Here is a 17,197-nt window from a genome sequence, read left to right as displayed (position 1 = left end):
TGACAGCTTTATTACTAGTTGCAGGTGCTGCAGAGCACACTTGCATGATTTATACGCAAACTTCATGCAGCTTTTATAACACACTGACTTCGCAACTGCGTATTTCTTACATACTGAGGCATTATTGTGGCTTTGAAACTGGCTACGAAGTGGCCCGCAAAATTGAGATGGATTTACAGCGGGAGGTGGTACATTGTAAAAAGCAGACAGTGTTGGACAATTTCTGATTTTAAAAATGTGTTCTTTAGACTTGGTTTTAACTACAACACATATATTTCAGTTTGCTTTACTCATTGTAAAGACAATTGTAGTGCATTGTTGTGTAGCACTATTTAAGCCTTCTCCCCTTTTTTGTTTTACATACATGTGAAGTAAACAGTTTTATGTTTGGGTATTTTTGTATTTCCCATGTTAATTTTTTAACACTAACATTTTAAAACATGTATTTCAGTGCCACATTTGTACAACTACAGTATATACCATTGTTCCATATAAATACACTCGAAAATGGGGGCTTTTCACTTATTGGCAACTTTTTCCTCGAACCGAGAGACTAAAATATATATACATATACACACACATATACACAGTGGCTCACAAAAGTATTCAGCCCCTTGGACCTTTCCACATTTTATTGTGTTACACGGAATCAAAATGGATTTAATTAGGAGTTTTTGCCACTGATCAACACAGAAAAGTCCATAATGTCAAAGTGAAAAATAAAATCTACAAATTGTTCTAAATTAATTACAAATATAAAACAGAAAATTATTTATTGCATAAGTATTCACCCCCTTTGCTATGACCCACCTAAATAAGCTCTGGTGCAACCAGTTGTCTTTAGAAGCCACATAATTAGCTGAATGGAGTCCACCTGTGTGCAATTAAGGTGTTTCACATGATTCCAGGTTAAATACATCTGTCTCTGGGAGGTCACACAGTTGGTTAGTACGTTTCCTAACAAAAACTACATCATGAAGACGAAGGAACATTCAAAGCAAATCCGGAATAAGGTTCTTCAAAAGCACCAATCAGGGGTAGGATATAAGAACATTTCCAAGGCATTGAATATCCCCTGGAGCACAGTAAAGTCCATTATTAAGAAATGGAGAGAATATGGCACAACTGTGACTGTTTAGAACAGGCTGTCCTCAAAAACTGAGTATCCGGGCGAGAAGGGCACTAGTCAGGGAGGTCACCAAGAGGCCTATGACAACTCTAAAGGAGTTACAGTCTTCCACGGCTGAGCTGGGAGACACTGTGCATACGGCAACAATAACCCTTGTGCTTAAGAAAACTGGCCTTTATGGGAGAGTGGCAAAAAGAAAGCCATTGTTGAAAAAAACTCACGGCTAGAGTTTTCCAGAAGGCATGTTGGAGACTCTGAGACCAAGTGGAAGATGATTCTATGGTCTGATGAGACCAAAATAGAGCTTTTTGGCCTCAGTGCTAAGCGCTATGTTTGGCGCAATCCTAACACTGCAATCATCCTGAGAACACCATCCCTACCACGAAGCATGGTGGAGGAAGCATCATGCTATGGGGATGCTTCTCTACGTCAAGGCCTGGAAAGCTTGTGAAGATAGAGGGCAAAATGGATACAACAAACTACAGAGAAACCCTGGAGGAAATCCTGCTGAAGTCTGCAAGAGACCTGGGACTTGGGAGAAGATTCATCTTTCAGCAGGACAATGACCCCAAACATGCAGCCAAAAAGGTTAATGTCCTGGAGTGGCCCAGTCAAAGCCTGGACCTCAGTCTAATTGAGAATATGTGGAAAGAGTTAAAAATTGCTGTTCACCAAAGGTCCCCATCCAACTTGATGGAGCTTGAGGAATTTTGCAAAGAAGAATGGGCTAAAATTGCAGTGTCCAGATGTGCAAAGCTGGTAGAGACTTATCCAAATAGACTCATGGCTGTAATTGCTGCCAAAGGTTCCTCTACCGAATATTGACTCAAGCGGGTGAATACTTATGCACAATTATTTTCTGTTTTGTATTTGTAATTAATTTAGAACAGTTTGTAAATTTTATTTTTCACTTTGACATTATGGACTTTTTTTGTGTTCATCAGTGGCAAAACTCCTAATTAAATCAATTTTGATTCTAACACATGCTGTAACACAATAAAATCCAAGGGGTGAATACTTTTGAGAGCCACTGTGTGTGTGTGTGTGTCTATATATATATATATATATATATATATATATATATATATATATATATATATATATATAATATATATACACAAACATACTTTTTTTTCTGCAGCCCCAAATGTCCCGTGAAAGTTGAACCAGATAAAGTTGCATATTAATAATGACCTTGAGTTCGCTTATTCAACAGATAATGTCTGTCTGTCTGTTCGGTCATTCAAATGCCAGCAACTGTGTAGCTACTTAACACTATTTCAGGAAGATTTGTATGTCCCGGGAGTGATTATTTCCCTCTGTGAAAGAAAGGCTATTAACTGACTATGTATAAATACTTTCTCCAATGTTAAATGATAATCCGATTGCTTTAAATAGTTCAAAGCCACTGTATTAAGGGATGCTAGAGACATGGTAGTTTTTGGTAGTCTTTGTGCTTGAATACATTCACCTGGCATTTACAGTACCTATTTAAGCAGTACTTTTTTTTTTTTTTTACCAAACTTACATATTTTTAGCAATATCTTGATACTCCAGTTACTTTGGCACTTGGTATGGACATTCTTTTAGCACAAATTAGAGGATAACATTAAGTAGGTCTGTAGCAGGGAGAGATCTGTGCTGACTCTGCTGGCGTGTTCACGGGCTGCAGGAGGAGGGCGGCAGTCGCCCAACAACCGCCTGTGAGTTATGGCAGTGACATGGGGAGGTGGGAAAGTTGGTGTGTGGACTTTCCCCCTCTCTGAATGGCTGAGAGGCGAGTCTTGGGTGATTGTTGGTCCTATAAAATAACGCTCTGCTGTTTCCTCAGCTCTGCCCTTATAGACTCGCCGAGAGTGCGGAAACGCTGGTCGCGGACCGAGAACCAGCCGGGAGAGAAAAAGACATGAAAGTGTCACAGTGAGACAGTGAGAGCGGGGAACCCTTGGGCAGACCCTTTAAAAATATAACAGAGCAGGCTAGGTAGCCGGCAGCGTAGGACGGAGATCCGGGTCGCACGGGCAGCGGCGACCAGGATATTGCTGCAGAGTGCAGCACCTTTTATTTGTAGTTTTGTTATTGTGTTATTTTATCCCTTGTTATTTTTGCCTTCTGTTTTCATTGTTATTTCTTTGAGCACCTGCAAGGCGCCGGTATTGTGTACCATCGCTTGGTATGCCCATGGTTCTGTTTACCATCGTTGGTAAATTAGACCACGGACCCACAGCGCCACCTGCGGGATAAACCGAAAAACAGCACCCTGAAAAATAAAACTGGGCACCTGTGCGGTGTTGCCAAATCCACCTGTCTGTCTCCTGTGTCGGTGAATTACCCACCACCCTTCCACAAGGTCATATTTAACCATTTCTGGTTTGATTGATTGATCTGTGTTCAGAACTGCATTTCATAAAACGTCATGGACGTTTTACATGGGAACGGTAAGCTATTGAAGGCTATCTTGGGAGCCAGCTGATCAATTTTGATTAAACTATGTTTTTGTGCAGTAGTAATATCTGATTGGTTGGTTTTGATGAATCTGAGCAGGGCCATATTTAATGATATTCCATTCCACATGCTGTAGATGGTAATATCCTGGTGACCTCATGGTAAAGGCTCCTTTATTGTGGTGTTTACTGTATATCCTTGGGTGGGTATGTTACTTAACATATGTTATTGTCATTCTTTGCAGATACTGTAGTTGCCCAGGACAGAGGTCACCAAGCTTGTAGGGAATTTAACACCTACTTTTATTTGGCAAGAGGCAATTCTTAATTTTTTTTTTTAATGCCCACAAAGCAGATGGCCCTTGTTGTAGCATCACATTTGAAATCTCTGTTATCACAGCATGCCTCTACTCCACGTGCTGGCATATTGTGACTGGAATGCCACCAGATTATCCTAAGGTAGAATATACACCTGTCATACATATTACATGCCTGAGGCATAGGCACTAATTTAATAAGCCACCACTGTGGCCCCTTAATTGTTTGGCAAATCGCATTCGCCTTGAAATGATATTGGCTATAAATGACCCATTTGCAAGATGGTGAGCAGCAACATTGATTATATTTGCAAGAAGACAACAAGAGATATAGAGGTACAGTCAGAGCCACCTAATCAGGATACTGATAATCAGGATTTGTGCTTAAATGGGACATTACTCTGGGAGACGGTTCATCCCAGTGCTTTTTATGTAGTTTAACTAGGTCATGACTTGGTTTAATTGAGGTACAGTATTTTCTACTGATGAATGGGGATCGCTTTTCAGAGTAACACAAGTTCTGGTAGCACAGTGCAGTGCACTTTGACTTTCGTAAACCACGTTGAACTCTTGAAGGAGCTGGATTCTCCTGTGGTTTCTCAAAGTTAGCGTATCAACATCGCAGTTGACACGCCTTGTGATAAGATGTGATTTTAATTCTTTTTCATTTCATGTAGAAATAAAAAACAGCGTTTTAATTTTGTTTAGGAATAAAAAAAAAAAAAACAATTGACTCATAGTTTTAAATGATGTATTTAACATTTAATCATAATGTGATGTGATTTCATTATTTTTCTTTTCTTATAGGAACAAAAAAGTGTTACTAAGGTTGTCTCAACTGCCTCTCGTTTAATTGGGACAGCTGCTTATTCAGGATATTTTTTACTTCTCCTGAGGCGTCCTGATTAAGTGGTGCTGACAGTATTTTCTTTATTATTACAAATGTAATAGTAGACGCTCATCGGCCAAACACTGTGGTTCATTCCTGAGAGGAGTTTGTGAGGTAAACACAGTTTGTAGATTAGCACAGAATATGTTTAGAAATCAAAAAGTCAGAGTTGAAATATCAATTCTTAGTTGGCACAACCAATTCAGAATCTCAGAGTGAATGGCTGTGACTGGCCAAGGCAGTCTCTTGGGGTATTCTTTAAACTGGATAAAACAGAAAACATTTCATACAAATTGTTATCGTGCTTGAATTAATATGTTCCATTGTGGCAATGTTCTTTTGCAGGAAACCCTTTTTTCTATGTTTAACATAACTTCAACTAGATATTACTTCTACACAAAGAGAGGCAATAAAATCGCTTTTTAAACAATTGCTGGCAGCACTGAGAAATGCATGTTTTTTTTTTTTTTTTTTTTATTTATACCATCTAAAGTGGCTTGGACAGAATTCTTTAGAATAATTTAAGGCAGCAAGCCAAACACATTGACGTCAGCTCATGTTCTGCTGATTTTTCTGATTGTAAATGTGGTGTTCTTTGAGCACTTTGGGATTATTCAATACTGTTCTTTCAGATGACAAATGGCATATGGCTTCCTTTTTAGGCGTGTAGTACCGGGCAGGTTCGAGACAGCTGTTTACAGATGTACCATCTGCACCCTATCAAAGCAGAAGGCTTGCAGATTCAGCGTGTACCCAGTGAAAAACTCAGGCCTTGCATATTTAAGACACCAATGTCTTATTGCTAGGAATGCTGAAAATGATCATCAGGCACAGCTCTTGTTTAAAGAAATGTTAGCAAGTTGGATTGAGTTCAACAGACTGTTTCTTTTAAGTTGCAGTAAATGTTTAGAGCTTTATAATTTACATGTTTTGGGGTCTGTCCATATTTGTGCCAAGCTGTAGGACTGAGACATTTTGTCCAAATGTGCCCCACTGTCCAGGCTGAACATTTCTACTGTCAGTGAATGGTCAGAGTAAGAGCTCAGCAATCACGACTTCATATTCAATTTGATTCCGTATACTGAGCATAACCTGAGATCCCATGTCTAACTACATTAATGTAGGTGCACATAATGCAAATTGTTCAATTTGATTAATTTTCTGAAGTGCTGACAGACAGTTTAAGATGTGTTTCTGTTGAGATGGTTTGTACCAGACTATTGTCCATGTTTGGAGTAATTTCCTATGTTCTCCTGTCAGCTTTTAAGAGTATTTAGGTAATGCTGTCAGTGTTCTTTATCATTCTTCATTTCTTCTTTGTAACTTGTTTGTTTCGTAAGTCAGTGGCCTCCTATGTAATGTTAACAATTTTGTATAGTCTGACGCATTTTATTGTTTTTATGGAACCCCCCACATCAGTACTATAAGAAATAACTTAGTTGCAGACAAGATGAGTTTGTTCAGTTGTCTTCAGTTTGTATTGTTATATTGATGACCTTTTTGTTTTGAATTCACCCTTTGTTTAAGTCACTTCTTTCCCCCGCAGTGCATCATGAGCTGTGATATTGGATTCATGTAGCCCTGATTTTGCACCTTCCTGGAACCGTTGCTGTGTCCCAGTCACATCTTCAGAATTCAGTGAGCCTTAGGCCAATCAATGCTCTGGCGACATGTAACCCGCCCCCTCTGTTTTTTTTAGATGTATACAGAAAATTGTAAGCGACGACAGAACCAGTGTCTGTAAAAACAGACATTAAGAATTGCATTTACAGGGTGTTTTGGGCTGTTTCTCAGAACACGCTGCATTAAACTCAGGTGTGCATACATTGGGCAGTGCAGGTTTAGACATGTGTGTACCTTCTCTACACCTGGGAGTGTTCTCTCACTCAGTGACAGAGAGAACGCCCACCTGCACATGCCAGCTACCTCTGCACATTACCCTGAAGAACATAATTATCACATTATATTTTTTTAAGGGGTAATCATAAGGTCTTACAGGAAAACAACATTTAAGGATTTTGTGCTTGAAACTAACAGTGATATATATTTTGTTAAGCAGTTTTGTGTTTCTTGACAATCGCATAAATAAATGATGTTTGTTTTCCTCCTAGAAAGCTTGCACAGCAGACCAAATTTTGCTTGAGCAATAACAATCCTGCTAACTGATGCAGTTCATCAGGTCTTTAAACTCATCGCTTACTCATTACTCATTGCATTCCTCACAACTTTTCATCATATCTTTGCTGCTGGTATTTATATGGTGGCTTTTTGTTTGATTTGAACTTACCTGAAAATCTTTGTTTTCTACATGCATTGATAGCTTCCTTTTGAATTACAATAAACTGCACCTGTGTTATTCTGCAGTAAATATAAGCTCAAGCCATCTACTGAGAGAAACACCTGTGAGAAGTCTAGTGCGTTACCCAACATAAATATTTACACATCCTGGAATTTCCCTGTGGTTTGCTGAAGCTGCTCATTACATTGTTTCTAAAGATCACTGGAAAATTGGAGCACTGTGTAGGAACAGGAATGATCTGAGTTTACAGCTGTGGCACATCAGTGGATCATGTCTTTTTAATTGACTCTGGACAGTCCTTCCAAAAACATCTATGGTCTGTTATTTGATCATGGACTGTATGCAGTAAATCTAGACAGGATTGTGTTTACAGAACAACAGGGCAAAATCTGCCTTTAGGGGTTTGGTTATTCTCTTCACATTTGTGAAATTCCTCAGCTGCTTTGCTCACATGTTCAGCCTCACTACATTAATGTAAGCTGCTACTGTAGGCAATGTATTTCTTCTTGCACGTGGGCTTCACAAAGGTCGGATGTGTTTTGTCCCTGATTTGAGATGATACCACTGTATCATTGCACAGTTTTTTTATTGAGTTTTCTCATGATTTTCTTATGGTTATGTTATGGTTTATCAGATTTTATAATATGCCCTTAAAAAAAAAAACAACCAAAAAACAACAAATCCTGAAGTAATATTTGCCTAACAATATGCGTGATAAGAAAGAAGCATTCCTCCTTCACATAACTGTTGTGAAATGAACTATGGAAAGGAGGAGTGAGTAAAGTCCTGTGTGAATGTGTGTGTGTGTGTGTGTGTGTGTGTGTGTGTGTGTGTATGTATGTATATATATATATATATATATATATATATATATATATATATATATATATATATATATATATATATTATACACACACACACACACACACACACACACACACACACACACACACTGTCTCAGCAGCCACACCCGTGGATCTTGCGTAACACTAGAAGCACATATAAACACCAGGGTCACAGCCAGATGGATTATTACAGTTAATTGGCTTGTAGCACATTGTTAAGCCATCATCATGATTTCAAGCACTGTCGTCTAATGATGGTTTTAAAAACAAGGCTTGGAGTCTATATCCCCGGCTAGTTTGAGACTGTGTGCTTCTTTAAAGTCACTATAAGTATAGCGTGCCATAATTACAATTTAATCCCAGCTTGTGTCACCTTGGACAATTCTCTGACTTGACCACCTTGAAACTCACCGAACTATAAAAACGACCCTAGAACAGAAACAAGATGTTGGGAGAAAAAGACTATCTATAAATAATTAAAGTCGTTGTAGCTAACAACATATTTACATCCATCTTGCCTATTGTGTACTTTCATTTGCAATGGATCTCACATGTGCATTTTGTTTAAAGAAACAGACACACAGATTTGTGTTTTCAATTAAGCAATTATACACTTAGATCATTGATCGGTCTGCCCCTTCAATCATTATCCAACTAGGTGTTTCCTTTAATGACTGACATATATACTAACTATAAGGCAACAAAAGGTGAAAATTTTGAAAGGGGTGTAGATTTTCTATAGGCACTGTGTGTGTGTGTGTGTGTATGTATGTATATATATATATATATATATATATATATATATATATATATATATATATATATATATATATATATATATATATAATATATGCTATATATGTATGTGTATACCATGGGGGTGTGGGGGTTACGTTCTTGAAAACTCCCGTGGTTGGTAAATACTAGAGGTTATGGGAAATAGAGGGTTAGGTTCGCATTGGCGGCGGTTACACTTATCAAAGCCTACCTAAGTTGCATTTTCCTTCACTAAACACAAATGAAAAACACAGTAACATAAAAACAATCTAAATACTGTAACATACTGGCTAATGTAACATGTAAAAAGTAATAGGGGGAGATGCTGGCGAGATGGGTGCGTGCAAGAATACACAAGATAGCGCGGAAGCAAATGCGGATGAGTCATGTTTCCGTATACACAAATCTATATGCAGCGGTTGGCAAATTGGTCTACAAAAGGAAAACCATGTATACATGAATGCCACACACACACACACACACACACACACACACAGCTCTGGAAAAAATTAAGAGACTACTGCAAATTTTTCTTAAATCAGCATCTCAACATGTATGGCAGCCATTCCATTCCAGTGTCTGTTGAATTCCAACACAGGCACACCTCATTCTACTGAATGAGATACTGATTAGGGGATCACCTGAACCAAATCTTATTTAACGAGGAAAAGTATAAAAACCACTCCTGTAGTCATCACTATCCTCTTGCAATAGGACCAGCTGGATGGCAAAACAGTGCTAGTAGTACCTCAAAAGTAATTGGAATAAAAAAATAACTATTGACCATGCCCAAAGAGTTGAAAAGGAAAGTTTTGAGTGAGGAAAAGAAGGGTTCAATTCTGGCTTTACTGGCAGAGGGATACAGTGAGCGTCAGGTTGCTTCCATCCTTAAAATTTCAAAGACGGCGGTTCAAGGTCAAGCAGCACACTTTGGGGACAACAAAGTGACAGACCGGCAGAGGGTGAAAACGACTCTCCACTGACCGGGATGACCGCCAACTCATTCGAATGTTACTCAGAAACCGTAGGATGACATCAAGTGACCTACAAAAAGAACGGCAAACGGCAGCTGGGGTGAAGTGCGCGGCGAGGACGGTTCGAAACAGGCTCCTAAGGGCAGGGCTGAAGTTGTGCAAGGCTAGAAAAAAGCCCTTCATCAATGAGAAGCAAAGAAGAGCCAGGCTGAGGTTTGCAAAAGACGATAAGGATTGGACCGTAGAGGACTGGAGTAAGGTCATCTTCTCTGATGAGTCCAGTTTTCAGCTTTGCCCACCACCTGGTCGTCTAATGGTTAGACGGAGACTTGGAGAGGCCTACAAGCCACAGTGTCTCGCACCTACTGTGAAATGTGGTGGAAGATCGTGATGATCTGGGGGTGCTTCAGCAAGGCTGGAATCGGGCAGATTTGTCTTTGTGAAGGATGCATGAATCAAGCCAAGTACAAGGTTGTCCTGGAAGAAAACTTGCTTCCTTCTGCTCTGACAATGTTCCCCAACTCTGAGGATTGGTTTTTCCAGCAGGACAATGCTCCATGCCACACAACCAGGTCAATCAAGGTGTGGATGGAGGACCACCAGATCAAGACCCTGTCATGGCCAGCCCAATCTCCAGACCTGAACCCCATTGAAAACCTCTGGAATGTGATCAAGAGGAAGATGGATGGTCACAAGCCATCAAACAAAGTCGAGCTGCTTGAATTTTTGCTCCAGGAGTGGCATAAAGTCACCCAACAGCAATGTGAAAGACTGGTGGAGAGCATGCCAAGACGCATGAAAGCTGTGCCTGAAAATCAGGGTTATTCCACCAAATATTGATTTCTGAACTCTTCCTAAGTTAAAACATTAGTATTGTGTTGTTTAAAAATGAATATGAACTTATTTTCTTTGCATTATTCGAGGTCTGACAACACTGCATCTTTTTTGTTATTTTGACCAGTTGTCATTTTCTGCAAATAAATGCTCTAAATGACAATATTTTTATTTGGAATTTGGGAGAAATGTTGTCAGTAGTTTATAGAATAAAACAAAAATGTTCATTTTACCCAAACACATACCTATAAATAGTAAAACCAGAGAAACTGATAATTTTGCAGTGGTCTCTTAATTTTTTCCAGAGTTGTATATATATGTGTGTGTGTATATATATATATATATATATATATATATATATATATATATATATATATATATATATAATGGGCTTCAGTGAGTGGGCTTCAGTGAGTTACAGGAAAATAATTCCATCTAGGGTTTCTGCATTTTAATTCCATACTAAGACAACAAAAGGTGAACATTTTGAAAGGGCTTGTAGACTTTCTATAGGCACTGTATATAAGAGCATTTTATTGGCCTTTTTTTTATAGCTTCCTCACATTGTCTAGATGAAGACATTTCAGAGCCAATGTAAACTCCTAGGTCTTTTTCTTAGATTTCTTCTCCAATTTCAGTTTCTCCCATATTTACAATGTTCATTTTTATTGCCTGCATGGAGTACCTTACACTTTTCTATATTAAATATCTGCCCAGTTCTGAATGCTGTCCAGATCATTTTGAATGACCTTTGCTGCTTCAGCAGTGTTTGTTTGCCACTCGTATTTTTGTGTCATCTGCAAATTTAACAAGTTTGCTTTCTGTACCAGTATCTAAGTCATTAATATAAATTAGGAAGATCAGAGGACCTAATACACCTAATGATCCCTGTGGTACTCCACTGGTTAACCTCGCTCCATTTTGAGGTTTCTCTTTGTCAGATGCTTTCTGGAAATCTAAGTAAACCATGTCATATGCTTTGGAATTAGCCATTTTTTATGTTGCATCTTCAAAAAAATCAAGCAGGTTAGTTTGACGTGATCTCCCTTTCCTAAAGCCATGCTGACTGTCTCACAGGATACTGTTACCATATAGGTAATTTTCCATTTTGCCAATTTTATTATAGTTTCCATAAGTTTCCATATAATAGAAGTCAGGCTTATTGGTCTGTAGTTGCCTGTTTCGGTTTTGTCTCCCTTTTTGTTGATTGGAATTACGTTTGCAATTCTCCAGTCTGTCGGTATAACCCCTGTCTCAAGAGACTGTCGCATGATCTTAGTTAGCAGTTTGTAAATAACTTCTTTCATTTCTTTGAGTACTATTAGGAAGATCTCAGCTGGCCCAGAGGAGTTGTTTATTTTAAGAGCTCCTAGTCCCTTTAACACTTCTGCCTTGGTTATGCTAGTTATTTAAAACTGGATAGGAACAGGTTGACATGTGAGGCATGTTGTCCGTATTCTCCTTTGTAAAAACTTGTGAAAAGTAATCATTTAATATATTTGCTATTTTTTTCTCATCGTCTATGATTTTGTGATTTGTATCTCTTAGACATTTTACCTCCCCCTTGAATGTTCTCTTATATTGGAAAAAACTTTAATTGGTTTTAGCCCCCTGGGCAATGCTCATTTCTATCTCTCTCTTGGCCTTTCTAACTTCTTTTTTGACTTGTGTTTGCAGTTCCAAGTACTCTTTCTGTGTATTTTGTGCTTGGTCCCTGCACGTAATGAGCATTATCAAGTGTGCCAGAAAAGAAATGGAAAGGTCATGATAAGGTACATTTCATAGTGGTACTGTTTACTATTTAGCATTTTCACAGCTTGTCTTTTTTTTCAGTGCTGTTAAAAACGTTATATTTTGGAATACATGTTAAATATTGAGACTTAGCATTATATACTCTGACATCTTTTTTTTTTTTTGCTTGCTGTTTTGAGATTTCCATTGAAATAAAATACTCTAAAATATTATATTTCCTCTATTATATTACATTTGTGATATTTAGTTGTCAATGTTCTAGGAAAGCCACTTCTAGTTATATCTGCCTATTTCTGTACTATACAATAGTTTAATATGTTGATTAATTGATTAGCAGTTAATCATGCAGTGAGGGTAATGTGTTTTGTATATTGGCTTACATACAATTTATATAGACATTTTCACATACATTATGATGTGTGTGTGTGTGTATGTATTTTTTTTTACATTGCGCCCACCAAGTAAGCAGTCTTAACTTAAATGCCCCTTGCTGCCAGATTTTTCCATTCAAACAAATTTTCAAGATGTATTTAATAGTAGTTTAATACTGTAGCACACTGATTATGTGTTGCCACAAAGTAAAGGGGTTCTGTAATATCTGTTTAAAACAACACAGGAAAGGGTTAGGTAATAAAAACTTGTCATCTCATGCCAGGGAATGATGTCACACCACGCATGTACTGTAAATTGTTCATTGCATTATGGTTTAACACGAGATCCTCCTTCTGTGAAGCTTTCTTTGTGTTTTTTATATAAGAATGCCCACTAGCATAAGGCATTCAAACATAATTATCAATGAATAATGTGCTGAAATACACAATGAGCTTGATTTGGAGACCCTTTGTGTCTGAGATCATCCATTCAGACGTCTCTGATTTATTATGAATGTGTTATGAGTAGTGATAGTTCAGAAGGAGAACAAAGAAGTAGGGAGGGATTTAAAAGAAGCTGTGGACCGCCCTCTGCTTTCCAATGAAGCAGACAGAGGTATTTGATGCATGAAATAGCTGAAGGGGATATAGAAAGAGCCCCTAGAGTGGCGTGATGGACAGCGAGACAGCCAAGCATGCAGTGCCTACTGTACATCATGATATAAGCTGCAAAATCCTAAACCTAATTGGCTCATTAGTGGCCCCTAGTCTACTGTTTGTCAGGGACCATTAAAATGCTCTGCAGTCTCAGTTAAAATACCACAGTAGGACAGTTAAAATAAGAATCAGAGAGAAATGTTTAAATATTCACAGGGTAAAGGAAAGGATCAACTCTCTATTGAGAGATAAGGGGGGGTGGGAGGGGGGGTGGGGAGGGGGCGATTTAGTGTGTTTTTTTATTGAAAGAGGATGTGTTCAGATGTATTCAGCCATGTACTGTACTGGATGGAACTGATGTTGCCATGTTTTCCCAAGTGGATTTGGTCTAAAAAAAAATGTATACAAATGTGAAATGTCCATGATTTTTAGCAAAACATTACATTAACCACTCTGAGGAGTCTTGAACACTGAAACATAAATTACACACAACATAATACATGGAGCACACCTCCATGAAACCATTTAATTTCTTTCCTTCTTTACTCTTAATAAAATACATTGTCCTTGGCAGGGTGGACCTCAGGGTCTTGCTTTCTACACTTTTATTTGTAAAGGTGGGGTCCAGATTTTCTTTATCTGAACTGTGGAGAACTACAGGAATACATTTCTTTCTACAGATGTCAAACTGAAAATATAAAAACAGAAAAAAAAAAAAAAACACATTTTCTAATCATTGTTCTTGTCTAAAAGAAACAACATTTTTTCATGTGAAGGTCAATTTTTGTTTTTTTGCTATTGGACTTCACCACAGATTTGCACAGCTCGGTACGTTCTTATTGAAGCAATGCATTTCAAACCGGTTTTGTAAAAAAAAAAAAAAAAAAAGCTCCTGGGATTTTTCAACTGCTGCTGTTTCACCACCACTACCGTTCTCTCCCTGTGTCTGCTACAGAATGATGAAGCGAGCAGAGTGTGTCTGAAGGAACGAGGCCAAGATGTCCTGGTGCTTCAGAGGGTGTCATCAGAGTTCCAGGCCCTTCCAGCTTCAGCGGGAGGAGGGAGGGAGGAGGAGAAAGACAGGAGGTAAGTGCTTTTCTGCCTCTCTTCCCCTCTCATGCTCTTTCTCTAACTGACACACACACACACACTCCGTCACTGACTGACTGCAGCACACTTAACAATCAGATGGAGTGTCAGCTTGCAGTGAGCTGGAGCTGAGGCAGCAGCAGCGGCAGCAGGAGAGAAGGGAATGTTCTACTAGCATGTAGGGACTCCTGTGCAGCAGAAACAGTAACAGTAGCAGCTGCAGTAAACAGAGACAATGATCATGGGAAGCGCCCGTTTGAGGGTGTTTGACCTGCATTTGGAAGGCAAGGTGGTCCCAGCCACACTGGTAGAGGAAGAAGAGGAAGATGACGAGGAAGAATACAGCAGCAGTGGGGAGGCAACTTTGCCAACCTTCGACGTGCCTTATTTCCGATACATTGATGAGGATGGGGAGGAGGTGGAGGGAGAGGAGACCGAGGAAGAGGAGTGGAGCAGCAGCCGCTCGCTCTCCTCTACTGAGGAAGACTCAGCCGACTCCTCTGTTGTTTCCGACAGGTATTTGGTGGTGTCTGGCACCCCCGAGAAGATTCTGGAGCACCTCCTGAGCGACCTGCGGCTGGACGAGAGCCAGGGACTCCAAGACAAAGAGACTGGTAAGCCGTCCTGTCATTGAAGTGCCATTCTTTAAGAACAACTTGAAACAGTCTGCATGTGACTTTGTATTACATGTGGTGTGTGAAACCAGCTTTTTTTTAATAGGAAGTAAGTGGATTTGTTGTCATGGTAAAAAGCTTTGTCGCTGCAATCTTCTTGTTTTATCAGTTTTATTTTTTACCTACCTTTATTAGAAGACAATTATTTTTATTTAAAAATGTGATGTGCGATAGATTCTGTTTTTTTAATCTTTGTATTTATTTGATTTGTTTATACGGTACTAGGAAAGCTTATTTAATATTCCAATTGAGTTGTGTACTGGGTACATTAGGGTAAGGTTGCATGTAATGACAAATACAGTCATCTAGAAGAAAAAGAAGACACAGGCAAGTGACAGCAATGCTGCAATATCAAGGTGCTGTTTGTTTATTCAATATTGTTTGCCCTTGTTTTAAACAATGAGACAGACAGACGAGCAGGCTGGTACCTTTTTGAAAGCTTCAGGCTGAAGAATGAAATGTCACCTGCGAAATTGTTTTGTGTTTTCTTACAGATTATTTCACAAGCGCAAATGTTCTCTTAACCATGGGTGGTCTTGGACTTTCCCTTTCAGCAATCGAGTCTGCCTGCACTACTTTTCGTGCAAAATAAATCTATCTTGTCTTCAGAGACTGTGCATGACTCTATATGGGAATGCCAGCATTATCAACAGACTTATCATGGGCTTTTAAGGATTGCTGAACACAGGGATGCATCTGTCCACTTACTATAACAAGACTACAGGGTATATTTAAGAGAAAATGAATCAGAGAAGTCGTATAGGACGCATAAACTAAGTACAAACAGAAATCAACAGCATTATTTTTGAATGGCTCACATAACAGGACGCTGCCCTCTTATTTTATTATAACAAAAAACTACGTGTATATAATTTAATCCCTACATGGAGCTGTGCCGTGAAATTGAAAGGTTGTGGACATGCTAGTGTCATCACAATTGCATCAGTTATTATCAGACCTACTGGAGTTGCCCACAGAACCTTTTCTGATTCGCATTCACAAGCTCATGCTGTCCTGAGGGTCTTGAAAAGGCTGCTATCTCGGGATCTGACATTGTCATCTTCTGCGTTTGATCAAGGAAGCATGAAGATATGGGCTAATGCTTTATCCTACTGCTGAACATCTATCCCTACTGTGAATGTGAATGTTTACCATTATTTTAAACTTGTTAAGTTACTGAAGGCACAACCACAACCTTCTACAGTTCTGTATTGATCCTAGTATGAAAGGGAAACATACATACTGCAGCAATTCCTAAACGTATTGATTCTGTCAGCTCTATTTACAGGGTCTGTACATACATTTGGAAACACTGACCTGTATCATGACACTGTCAGTAAGATAGAATGGAATGCCAGCAAGGCATGGTGTTTAATTTGTTCTGGAGATATACTTTCAGTTCTTCCGTGAATACACCTTCCTTCAGGGTATATAGGGTGTGATCTGTAATAAGGTCCTTAATCCAGAATGACCCATATTTTAGACTGTCCCTCAAGAAACATGATTGTGCAGCTGGGTTCAGAAGCACCTGCAGAGCCAGCTATTCAACCCTTTCAGAGCTTCTGCATTGCCACTCTTGCCACACTGGTTGTTAAGGTACAGTGTGGTCTTATCATGGTGGAATACAATACAATATAATACAAATTCATTTCTATACAGCACCATTCATGACACTGGGTCTCCAGAGCAATGTACCATTTTTGTTTTGTTCTATCGCATATATATATATATATATATATATATATATATATATATATATATATATATATATATATTACATACACACACACACACACTCCCGCTACAACCAATTCTGTTAAAGCACATTCAAAAACATTTCAATCTACACTTGACAGAATCTAATGTTTCAACCAGCCTAATGGTAACCTGAAGGGAGTTTCACAACTGAGTCGATGAGTCGCATAAGCAAACAGCTCATAGCTTTGATATGAAACAAGCCATTCTACCTGCAGGCTACAGCTGTGCACATTTCTCATATGAATCTGTTGAATTGACTGCACATATTAAATCCATCGGTAATCTTACTCAAACGGATCAGCCTTGCCTACCAGCCAAAAACTACAAATGCTGCCAAGTCACTAAACCAGGAGTTTACCCGAGGCTGAAATACAAACTTTGAGTTGAG

At 38.8% G+C, this 17,197-nt stretch overlaps 1 protein-coding gene across 3 annotated transcripts in view; it reads left to right on the top strand.

Moving 5' to 3' along the window:
• Positions 1–17,197, top strand: part of rapgef5a (Rap guanine nucleotide exchange factor (GEF) 5a) — a 72,058-nt gene that overhangs the window by 29,838 nt on the left and 25,023 nt on the right. For all 3 annotated transcript variants that reach the window (XM_041246305.1, XM_041246304.1, XM_041246306.1), the window contains 2 exons: positions 14,244–14,374; positions 14,894–14,991. In XM_041246305.1, the coding sequence (XP_041102239.1) occupies positions 14,244–14,374; positions 14,894–14,991 (229 nt within the window). The remainder of the gene's footprint in view (positions 1–14,243; positions 14,375–14,893; positions 14,992–17,197) is intronic.

This window comes from Polyodon spathula, chromosome 3 (genome assembly GCF_017654505.1).
Source record: "Polyodon spathula isolate WHYD16114869_AA chromosome 3, ASM1765450v1, whole genome shotgun sequence".
Taxonomy (NCBI): domain Eukaryota; kingdom Metazoa; phylum Chordata; class Actinopteri; order Acipenseriformes; family Polyodontidae; genus Polyodon; species Polyodon spathula.
The sequence above is the reverse complement of the archived record's forward strand: the minus strand, read 5'-3'. Positions and strand labels throughout refer to the sequence as shown.